Raw genomic sequence first — 12,443 nt, 5'->3', positions numbered from 1 at the left:
TCAGTTCTGGAAGGTGCACATTGGAAATATTCTTGTCAAAATGGAACTGAAACAAATTCATCATCCACCCTACTAATAGCAAACCATGGGGGACTGTCATGTGGGAGTCCAGCACGTAGTGGCAAATTAGACTTTTCTAGCTGACAGTCATCTCATAATTTTACCATATTCCTGTGAAATCTGGTTAAATTTTAATATTAGTATTTCCAGGTATATTGGATTGTTCCTATAAATGCATTTAATGTTCTATTTTGAAAATGAAATGGTTTAATGGTGCATACCAGTTAGGTACTATTAGGTAGTAACAAATGTTAGTCCAATGTAGAGTAGACCTAATGAAATTAAAGGGACTTAAGGTAGTCATGACTAACTTAAGTCCGATTTATTTGTATTGGTCTATAGACAGAGAGAGAGAGAGAGAGAGAGAGAATTTGTGCTCCTCAGCCATGAAGTATTTGTATATCAGTATGTGTAGAATATTTTTTAAAAAAACTTTATTGTATATTAGCCGCATGGGCCATTCGCAAACAGATGAGACAATAACATATCCGCCGCGAGCTTGCTACTAGCCAGCAAAAGTGCTACAAAAAAGAGAGTTAATAGGATAACAATCATCCAGGTTATAATTACAATGTTAACCAACATATAATATTGGTTATTAGAATTTAATCGTTTGAGTCAATCAATAGTTTCTGGACCTCCATCGCCTGGTGTACAAACTTGGCAGTCCTAAACTTATACAATCCCTGCAACTCCTGGTAAAGACACAGGGCGCCCATGGGGGGGGGGGTCTAGCCTGTTGTATCTCATCAGTACTGAACTGTGAAAGTTACCTTATTAATAAGTTACAATCTCTGGCACTGGCCATATTTTTTTAAAAAATATTTTTCATAACCATTCTCCTGTTCTGCTATCACCACTTTTCAAACATGTACTCATGCAACCAATATGATCAATCTAGGTCTAGATCTCCCATTTTCAAATCAATTAACTGTTCCACATCCACTAATCCACATATTTCTTCTATTTCAGTACCAAGACATAATAACATAATTTGTAAAAGTGGGTCACTGTAATACTATGTAGGTGAACTTTTGGAAGAAAGCTGAGCTGGTTTATATGCAGTGTCTGTTGTGCTCTGAAATTATTATAGCATATTTACTTCATGCAAACCAGTGCTAGCACAATGTCATTAGTGCTTGCTGGGCAAAGGGAAAAAGTGGTGATTTGCTGCTGAAATTTGTCAGCAAACTGTGCTGCCAACCTTTAGTGGCAAAACACTGCTTTTTCCCTTTTTCCTAGCAAGCGCTAATGACATTGCACTAGTGTTGGTTTATACTAGGGCAATGGCATTAGTACTAGCACCATGACATCACTGGATACTGTCCATGGTGTCTACACACTTATTATTATTATTATTAGTAGTAGTAGTAGTATTTATATAGCACCATCAATGTACATGGTGCTGTACAGAGTAATATGAAAATCTATCTCATATCTAGAAAGATACATCACAGATAGCTATTCTCCTGCATTAGTAATGATGAAAATAGTTTAGTTTAAATAGTTAATTGACTATAAAAGGTCAATCCACTTTTGTGTTTAAACAAGCAAAGAACAAAATAAATCTGGTGTTATTATTAAAAAATAGTATCCTGCTTGTGGGTTCCTGATCGACAGCTGGTCGGCCCCTGTGTGAACAGAGTGCTGGACTAAACAGACCCTTGGTCTGATCCAGCAGGGCTCTTTTTATGTGCGTTTTTTTAAGGAAATTACAGCAGTTTCTGCAATGGCAAGATATTGGGTGTCTCTCTTCCCTTATAATTGAGGATTTTCCACCTTTTGGAACAGAAGGGACAACTTTAAAAGGAAGTTGCTAATTGCCTATTTAAAATAGCTTGATGTGACTCACTGGAATCAATTCCTGCAATTAGCACAGTAGTGAAGAAGCTGCAATCACCTTTCATACCATTAAATTATAGATTTGTTTTACTTTTCTGTTCTTTTAACAACACAGATTATAATCTTCGTTCTTTAATACCGAGCTATTAAAAATGTAGTTAGCGAGCAAAGAAATGTACAAGTTTAGAAGTTAAGAAAATGCAGAAGCAACTTCAACTGCTTTAAATGGTTGCATTTTTTTTTTTGCTGAAAATGAATTGCATTCAAGAGTTTAATAGATTAATCTGAAAATCTAAATAGATATCACCCTTCTTGTCTCATACATATGTATTCTTGCTCCGGAGTTCTGATCACAGGAATTCCCAAGCATCTAATGCTCAAGGTATACCTATGCTTATCAAGGCTGTTTCTAACTCTGTATCTTATGTTCATTTTGTGTCATGGGGAGTAGGCACACATATCTCTTCTCGCATGTACTGTTTAGTATACAAGGAAAAGTGAACATGAAGTAGTGTGCAATGCAAAAGCCTTGCACATACAGCATAAGCATACTGGCCTGGTTCATATAGTGTGTACAGTGTGTATATAGTGTTCATATAGTGTGTTCATATAGCGTGTACACTCATACAGAGTGTGTAGCGCACACCTACACACTCACAGAGACCTTATTAACCAGATCTATACATGCATGGTAGTATGTGTGGAGTCATGCAATCACAATTTACATGACATGATGGCTTCCTGACTAGTGATGGGAGAAGCAGTGATGTTCAAGCATGCCCAAATCCTCTGAGCATCACTTCAAAGCTCAGTTCAGCTTGCTCTCATTATTTATGACTCCCCCCCCCCATTTTATTCAAATGGGGGGAAATATGCATTTTTCAAAATGTGCATTTTTTCCTCCATTGACTAAAATGTGGGGAAATGTTTTTTTAAATTGTGCATTTTTAAAAGTATACATTTTTTAAAGTGCACATTTTTTCACGTGAACTTCAGTGCAAGAATCTGTGAGCATTTTTGGAGAACATGTGCTCTTGTTCATGTTCAGAGTTGTGTGAACAGGGGGCATTTTCAAATGATTTGCAAACTGAAATGGACTTCTCATATATCCCTAATTCTGATTATATACAACACTCATAGACAGAGATATTCTCTCACAACAGGGAATGTGAAATATTAGATACAATCTCTTACTTAGAATGAATCATTTTTATTCTATGGAAGTCATTCACTCTTATATGTTGTAGCTGACTTCCTAGCCTATTGTTGTTAACCTAAATGACAACTCACAATTCAACCTGAAAGGAAAAAAAATACATATCATATGCTTCAGACAAGGTGTTGGAAGGAACAATGGCTGGTTAGGTAGTAAAGATAGTATTGTTAATATTTTCTGGTTATGACATGGCAGGCAATCAGGAAAGCCAGGCACAATGCTGACTGGGAGTCCACTGGACTCCCTGCTTTATTCCCTCCCTCCGTCCCTCCTGGAGCCAGCTCAGAGTGCGACCAGGGAGGAAGAGAAGAAGCGTAGGGTAGGGAGGGGGTATCTGGTGAGTCCAATGGACTCACGATTGGCCTCCCACAAGCTTTCTCAGGCAGGTGAGGGGGAGGAACAGCCCACCCCTCCCCAAATTAGCTCGAGGCACCCCGCCTTTGGAAACGATCCACTTTGGCTTTGCAGTCCCTCAGGCCAACCCAGTATATTTAAATATTAAATATATATTTATTTTTTTATTTAAATATTTATTGCATTTCTATTTTGCAGTACCGCCTCTTATTCAGGCCAGGGGAGGCCAAATTGGCTTGCCTCAACTCGAATTTGAGGCTTCAGCCTGAGGAGGTGCGCAGCCCTAGTAAATATAACTGAAAACAGCAGGGTTAATCTAGACACTGAGAAAGAGCATTCAGATGTGCCTTAAGCTTAGGTATCGTGCTTGGGAACTTAAAGGAAAACTGTTGTGCAGAGGTACTGACAAGGAAATGAAATGAAAAGATTACTCCCAAATAATAATTGGGAATTTTTGGTAAAAATAATAGGTAAGGGGGACCTATGGCTTTCCCTGATCATTAATAGAGAGGCCTTGGAGCTATAACCCACATTACCCAGAAGGAAAGGACATTCTTAAGAATACTCAGGAGGATCCAGGTACATTACTGTTGTAGTTCAAATCAATAAATTAGGCAAGGACACATAGGCAACTACAGTTTTAATGCACTTTTAATGCAGTTTTAATGTAAAGAATGAGCACCCAGTCCTCAAGGATAGCGCCTACAAGGCATTCAGTCCCCCCTGCTTCTCCCTTGATCCACCTTCCACCCACAATGGTAAGCTTAGGTGACAAAAGGGAGGACTAGATGCTAGCATCCCCAAGCTAGTCTTTCTGAGGAAAAGATGAGAAAGACCACTTGTTTTTTTCTAAGTATTCTCCAAACAAACAAAACAAACAAACTCAGAAGAACTGAAGTCATTAGGAGGCAAGCCAGAAGGACCCATTACCACTTGGAAACCTTTCAAACCACGGCCCTACTGCTCTGTTCCTTGCTGCTTGTCTTCTTCTACCAGTGTCTACCAGTTTGGCTTGATAATAGCATTTTCCTGCTAACTTGGGACATACCTTGCTGGTAGTTGCATCCCATCTTAGTGGTAAATGAAAATAAACAGAGTGGCTTTCAGACCCCTGAAATACAGAATGACCTCTCTATGGCTTACACAAGTGATGTTCCACAAGACAAGGGTGTTCATCGATCAAGTGTTGTTTAACTAGACAGCTACAGTCTTCTTCACCCTTTAAAGTTCTTCCATCCTCCAGAGGCATTCCTGCCCAGGAGCAAGCATTCAGTTTAGTGAACCTTTAAAATTTCACAATCATGCTTGCTTAAGCATAAAAACACCCCAGATGCTTATAGCAAATATCCAAGTCTCATAAGCCTGTTAAAAATTTCAGGAAAACTTATGACTTCTATCATCTCCCTGTCACCTTCTTGTTGCTTTTTATTTTTTTTTTAAAAGGGGGGGCAATGAAAAAGTACTCAGAGAACCTATGTGTTGTACAGTTTAGAAAACCAAAATAAAAGATCTAATTCTGAATCCAAGCAAGAAAGTACTGACTTCATTAGGCTGCATCTTTTCAGTTGCCTCTAGTATGCTTTTTTAAAATGGTTTTGTATTTTAAAATGGAGCTGTATCTTTTCTACTAGCTTCATCCATAGAGTGGTGGCAAAATCTAGCCCCTGGAATAAAATAGGTCGACTGTCCCTTACTTAGAGGTATAAAACTATGGATGTGCATCAGGTTTAGCTGAAGTCCAAACCATAAGCTATATCAGTCCACTTTGATGATTTCTGGTGCTACTCACTCCAAAGTATGCAGCCCTCCAAAGCAACCTGAGCTGAAGTCAGGGCATTGTTACCTATTTGTGCTCAGAGATGCAGAAGGTATGTCCTCCCCAAATAGCATCTTTTGGATTCCTTTCTCTAAATCCTGATTATGATCAGCCAAGGAGGGAGGGGGAGGAATGCAATTGAGTGACTGACCGGTTCAGCCTCTAATCTGAGGGCATGTTTTACCAAGAGCTCTAATCTTCTTCCTTAGAAGCTGAACAGATGAATATATAAATCCATACAGAAAAAGAACAAGTTTGTGAATCTGAAACCTAAATATAATGTTAAACTCATAAAATGTGTTTAACAACTCTGAGAATTGTAATACATGTGTATTCATTTTTACAATAACTTATTTAGTCTAATAATAATAATAATAATAATAATAATAATAATAATAATAATAATACACATAAGAAGAGCCACACTGGATCAGACCAAGGGTCTATCTTGTCCAGCACTCTGTTCACACAGTGGCCAACTGCCTGTTGACCAGGGACCCACAAACAGCACCCTCCTACCCATGTTTCCCAGTAACTGGTGTATATAGGCTTACTTCCTCTGATACTGGAGGTAGCTGCCACAACACAGGCTCTGAACACCAGGCCTGGCCACGGCTACTCCCTGCTCAAGCCAAGCACCACCGCTTGATACGCCTGAGGCAAGGGATAAAAACCACCTTCCTCCAAACTATGTGGAGAAAGGGGTTAAATGAAGAAGGATTTCAATATATAAAACAATACACTGTGAGTTATATGTGCTGAGGTTAATTATTGTTAGAGTGGGTGCTAAATGTATAAACTTCAGATAATATATGCCAAACAGACATGTGGGATTTTTGTGGTAGTTAAAACCAAAATAATTAAAATTTATTTTAAAAGTTCACAAGCTTTGTTTCAAAATAAAACATTTAAAACCCTTTTGAAACCTTTCATCCAATCCTTTCACCCATTCACATACACACTTTCCTTTCTCTCACACAATCACTCTTGAGCTTTCTTTATTATCAGTATTGTTTAATATACGTCAACAATGTGCACACCACACTCCAAAGACACCACTCTCTACACTGAACCTCAAATTCTCTAGACCCAAGAACTCTAAACACCAAGAGCTAACACACAGAGAGCCCTAACTAAACTCTAAGAATACCTAAAAAGTCTCAATCCCCTCAGTCATTCCCTTATATATATCTCCTCCCACTCCTCAGACATTCTAACTCCACCCACTCAGGCCAACATTCTAAAAACTACAGACTTACAAACTTCAGACATACATTTGGGAACTGACTTGTGGGGTATAATGCCACAGTAGCACATAGCCATCAGGACTAGTAATCATTGATAGCCTTCTCCTTCAGGAATTTATCCATTTATTATTTATTTATTATTAATTATTTATTTATTGCATTTCTATACCACCCAATAGCCAAAGCTCTCTGGGCTGTTTCCACCCCCTTTTAAAGCCATCCAAACTGGTGGCTATCACTACATCTTGTGGCAATGTATTCCATAGTTGCACTGTGTGAAGTACAAATACTTCCTTTTGTCTTTCCTGAATCTCCTACCAATCAGCTTCATGTGATGACCCCTGGTTTTAGTATTATTGGAGAGGGAGAAAAATGTCTCACTATTCACATTCTTCACACTATGCTTAATTTTGTGTCTAATGCATCATTGTGTCTAATGCAAGCCTTTACTTTCAATAATTTTTAGCTCTCTCAACATTGCTATGTGCAGTCTGGTAATGCAAACATATTTCTGTATATGAAAAACAGTTTATTTCACACAGTGAAAAGGCTCAGAAAAGTAAATGGACTTCAAATCTAGTGGGAATATCTAGTAGTCTCTTCAATGACAATATTTATAGGTGCATAAGATAAAGTAATGGATGAGCCTCAGCCTGGGAACATTCCTTCATGATCAAGGTGTCTCCCCTGCTAGGTAAGGTAAGTATAAAGATAACATTATAGACCTTGCAGTGTGCTGTGTCCTTGTTTTAGATGCTAGTATTCATTTCCCACTGTAAATCCCAGATCTGTTATTCACTAAAAAGCCTTTTACAGCACTTATAACAAAGAAAGTTGTGATTGTACTAATACTGTAACATGATGAGTAATTATGTGTCTAGTACATCCATAGCACAGGGGCTAGTGGGCAGTATCCAATGGGGGCACTGCCCCCAAATTCTGTTATGCACCCACAAGAGGTCCGCAAGAGGTCCCTCCCAATAATTTCGTTGCATAAGCAAGACTCATTGCTTGTGCAATGGAGATTTAATGCTTCCTAGAGGAAACCTGAAATGAGCAAAAACATTCATTTCTGGATCAGGATAGGGTAGTGGGGCTCCATTATGTCAGCTCTGCTGACCTCCAGAAATGAGTGTTTCTGCTTGTTTCTAGTTGCTCCTGAAAGCACAAAATCTCCGCTTGCAGAACAGAATCAGTGGGCACAACAGAATTGACCCCATTGCATACGGCATACTGCCAATGTCTCTAATCCACAGTGAAAGAATGCTGAACAATATTTTGGATTTATCTGTAGTCATTTTGACACATGGTCAGGTTGCAACCTGGAGGTTGACAGTGTATATCTTTACATTTCTCTATTAAGTGGAAGGTTCAGCAGTGGAATATTCACCTTCCTACTTTTCTTTTGGTCCTTCCATTTGCTTTGCTTTACATAGTGAACAGGATTCTGGGGGCACTGCATAGCAGGTAGAAGAGGGTGGCTGAAGGATAGGGAAAGAAGTGACAACTGTAGAGTTTCCCACATCACTGTGGAATTTAAAGGTATAGGGTTAATTTCACCACCCTATTTGTAGGAACCATGAGTTGGTCTCCAATATCCAGTTCCAATATGATAGGCAGTGAACCATACATATATTTTAAAAAACACTCAAGTGTTTAGCTGAACCCCTTAGTTCTCACCCTGCAACACAACAAAGCCAAAATATCTGTACCCACATTGGCTTATGTCCATCCTATTATTCCTGCCCCTTCCTTCCTTTTTTCCTTCTGTTGTCTCTCCCTATGGCAAAACAAACTTCTCACAGAAAGGAGTTGTTTGTTTGTTTGTTTGTTTGTTATATTATGTTATTTTGTAAAGTCCCATGTTCATGAATGGTAACAATCACAACAGCAACAATAATATTGTCCATGGGTGAGTTGCTTAAGAGGCAGATGTCAGTGGTTGACAGATGCCATTAAACTTAAATGCTAATTTTTCTTTCAAACTGGTAAGATTTGGCAGGTATGAGCAAACCATCTAAGGTCATATCCATTTTCAACTTCCACAATGCTCTGATTGGGGAGAAAGCTTGGTTGCCAGCTAACGGCTAGAAAATAAAGATGGTTTGAGCTTGCTGAGAGGTCAGCAGGTCAGTATATTCAAGTCAGTCTCTAATAAATATAGCTCGCTCAACATGCTAATTTTCTTAATTATGTCTCGCAATCTGACAGTTGATAATCTGGCAGTTCACAGATGTTTCATAGGCTGAAAATTACATAAGCAAAGAAAACTGAAGCTTTTTTATGGTACACAATGGTGAATGACAAAAGCGCAGTGTTTATCTAAAATGACTATAGATTGTTGGATGAATGGTCAGAATTTATTATTATTATTATTATTATTTATTTATATAGCACCATCAATGTACTTTCAGCAGAGAACAAATTGTGAGATCACAGATATAACACTGTGCATAAATTTTCTCTACATGCTGTTCTTTTACTGTAGGACCAAACTACATCATTAGGACATGTACCTCAGCCTAAGCAATTAATCACCTTTAGAGTCTGTTGTATTTTCCATCTGAAAGTGAATATAATAAGGAAAAATATTTATTATTGTGGAGAATGGAGTGCATAATGGGGCAAAGACTAGTACTGGAGATGAGAAGCTGCAGAAAACATAAACTGTGACAATCATTTCAATAATAAGCACCAAGTGCTAAAAATGACAAAGACACGGCATGAGTTGTTTTTGTTTTGTTTTCTTCCGGTTATAAAGCCAGACTACCTTCATAACAGGTGTACTTTCTTCCCAGTCATACTTTCCAAGCTGTAATTTATTATGGGTTCTGCAATATGCAGGTAACTGAATCATATCTACAGATAGGTGTCAATGAAGAGCTATCAGAGCTTTTACAGTCTTTCTGCAAAGGGCAATAAGCAAAACGTTACAACCCATTTAGCAATAAACTGTGCAGTTTCTCTGCAAGGCTTTTCCTACATTTTTTATGTGCATCATTTAACCTATCTCTAAATTTAATTCTATATTCTCTGGTAATTTTCAAAATCTAAGTGGGAGCCCAGATGGTCTCTGTTTTCTCCATAGGCAGGAAAGTATATCTCAGTATGAATCATTTTAGTGATGCAGAAGGAAGTGGAATAGAGGAATATACATTTCAAAAGCAAGGACTGTGAGAAGTGATATGCTATTCTAGAGCTTGTGAATCTGTGTGTGTGTGTGTGTGTGTGTGTGTGTGTGTATGTGTCTCATTTAAAAAGGTGCTGAGTTAAGCTCAACTCCTACTGCAGCATGCAGCTGCAAGATGGTTATAAAATGATACCTACAGTAAAAGCTAAAGGAAATTGTTTTCTGTTTTCCTTCACCCAACCTTCCCTTTACATATCATTTCTGGACATATTCTAATGACTTACATGGCCATCATGGCATAAAACTTTGCAGAATTGAAATAATAGCAAAATACTGGTAGAAAATAAATATGAATGTGCTAATCTTAATACTCCCAATAGGCAATGAAATATTTTTCCCTTCCTCAGGGAGGAAGAGTCATAAATATGGCTTATATATCTACTCAAAAAGATGGCATTTCAAAGGTAGCATATTGAAAGCAAACTCATTCAAAATGTATGCACTGTTGGGGGTGTTCATAGAACACAGGCAGCAGTGAGGACCAACTGAACTGCTAGGGCTGTGCATGTAAAATATAATAATTTGCTAATAAATGCAAATCAAACAAAAATACACTGAAGAGATAAAGACATTGGTTATTTACAAACCTTTCAGAATAAAAAAAAAGATGCAGTTCAATGATAAGTGTATAACATTAATCATGGACTGCAAAGACTGAACAAAGAAATTCCACCTACATAGCTTCCCCATACATGGTGATTTGCCTAAAGAATGTAAACCACATACCTTATGACACATGCATAAAGTCCACTATCTTGCGTCACTGTTGGGCGAAACCAAATGGCATCTTCCTCTTTGCTCATTCTAGTTCCATCAAAAGCTATAGGTTCCTCAAAATCACCAGGTCCAGAGCTTTTGTACCACATTAAACTGAGTCCAGCGCTTTGTGCTAGGGTGTAATTTGCTCTTATATATCCATAAAATAATGCACATTTTATACGAACAGGTTCTCCCACTAAGACTTGATACTTCTTGTAATCCACTGACCAGTCAGTACATCCATCAGCTGAAAAGGAAAAGAGAGGGAAGAAGAACAATTTAGGATGTAGCATACTGTTGAACACACAGCACAGTCCCTACCAAATTTGGAACTACATATCACTGAAGTCACCATGCTAGAGTTATTGACGGAAAACAGCACAGTTTAGATAGGTTTCATGGAACCTGCAGCCAAGACGGGCCACAATCGTTTTCTCTGTTGGCCCTGTACTTCCCTCGATGTGGCGCAGTTAGTAAACCTCATCACCCTGCTTGATAATTTCAGTGTTAAGTAAGGAATTATTTCTTCTCTTCACAGTGGGTTGGATCCAGATTTAGTTATCCTTAGAGTAGACCCATTCAAATAAATGGCACTTGTTAGTTAATGAGACTCAAGTCTCATTGATTTCATTGCATCTACTCTAAACATGACTAAATCTGGATCCAACCCTATATTATGTAATGGTGAATGATCACAAAACATTTGATGGAAACATGTGCAACACAGACACTATCTAGCTGAGGGGGTGCCATAATCCCTGGACAGCGTTATGATACCAGTATAAATGAATGAAGGAAATTATCCCCTCAAAAGATCATAAGGCAAGAACTAATGGCTCCAAACTGGAAAGTTTAGGTTAGATTCAAAGATAGGATAAGAGGAGTTCTTCATCTTAGGGCTAACTGCAAAGCAGAACAAAACGTTTCAAGATAAATTATTCAGGTCATTGTCACTTAATGTTTAGTAGCAAGTTACTTAAGGCTTTACTGGAAATACCTGTATTTTCTGTATTACAAACTACTATGGATAACAACAACAACAAAAATAGTCAAGCATTACTTGCTGTTAGAGATTTTGACTGTATTGGTTAAAGCTACTAAATGTAGACAAGGCTCAAAAGCCTTATGTATTAACACACACACACACCAGTTCTCTTTATTATTCATACTGCATCTTAAGAAAAGAGGTATGAAGGTGACTGGATTTTGTTCATGTGTACTGTAGGTCAACACTATGTCATGGCAAAGGGGATCTAACTTTGCCATTTTAATTTCCACCTCCTTAAGAACAGGGGTGGACAAATCTAGCAATTTCTCTCAGTTTACCATTAAAGTTTTCTTAAAAATAGTAATATCTACATTAAAATTTGTACAGTTTTCTGCACATCTTTCCTAATACATACATTTTAATGCAAAACTTTGCTTAATATACATATTTTTGGAAGCGTTTTCCCCTAATACAACATACTTCCCCTGATATATGCGTTTTAATATGCATTTTTTATTGGATTGCAAAATTTGGAGCTGATGGACAGCTGTGTTTTGGTTCACCTATTGGTTAGGGAATTGTGAATTAGGTAAGTTCACATTAAAATGTGAACTGAATGAATTTCTCCACATCCCTGCTTAAGAACTGTCACTACTTTCAGGGGGAAAGTTTTTTCCCCCATTTGTTTCTGAACTAGCAGGACAACAGAAATGATTCCTCTTTTTGAGAAGTGACCAGTGATATCGGAAGGCCAGTGTAGCAATAGGGACAACTGCGAACCAGTGTGGTGTAGTGGTTAGAGTGTTGGACTGGGAGTCAGGAGATCTGAGTTCTAGTCCCCATTTGGCCATGGAAGTGCACTGGGTGACTTTGGGCCAGTGACAGACTCAACCCACCTCACAATTGAAAACCAAACCTCTGACACCACTGTGATGTGTATGTTTACTAGATATTATAATGCAATTGATGTT

General features: G+C 38.1%; 1 protein-coding gene across 1 annotated transcript in view; it reads right to left on the bottom strand.

The window, feature by feature from the left end:
• The window catches only part of IL1RAPL1 (interleukin 1 receptor accessory protein like 1), a 455,397-nt gene that overhangs the window by 416,463 nt on the left and 26,491 nt on the right, over window positions 1-12,443 (bottom strand). The window contains exon 2 of the mRNA XM_063127687.1: window positions 10,452-10,731. Coding sequence (XP_062983757.1) covers window positions 10,452-10,731 — 280 coding nt within the window. The remainder of the gene's footprint in view (window positions 1-10,451; window positions 10,732-12,443) is intronic.

The sequence above is a fragment of the Elgaria multicarinata genome, chromosome 5 (assembly GCF_023053635.1).
Source record: "Elgaria multicarinata webbii isolate HBS135686 ecotype San Diego chromosome 5, rElgMul1.1.pri, whole genome shotgun sequence".
Lineage (NCBI taxonomy): Eukaryota > Metazoa > Chordata > Lepidosauria > Squamata > Anguidae > Elgaria > Elgaria multicarinata.
The sequence above is the reverse complement of the archived record's forward strand: the minus strand, read 5'-3'. Positions and strand labels throughout refer to the sequence as shown.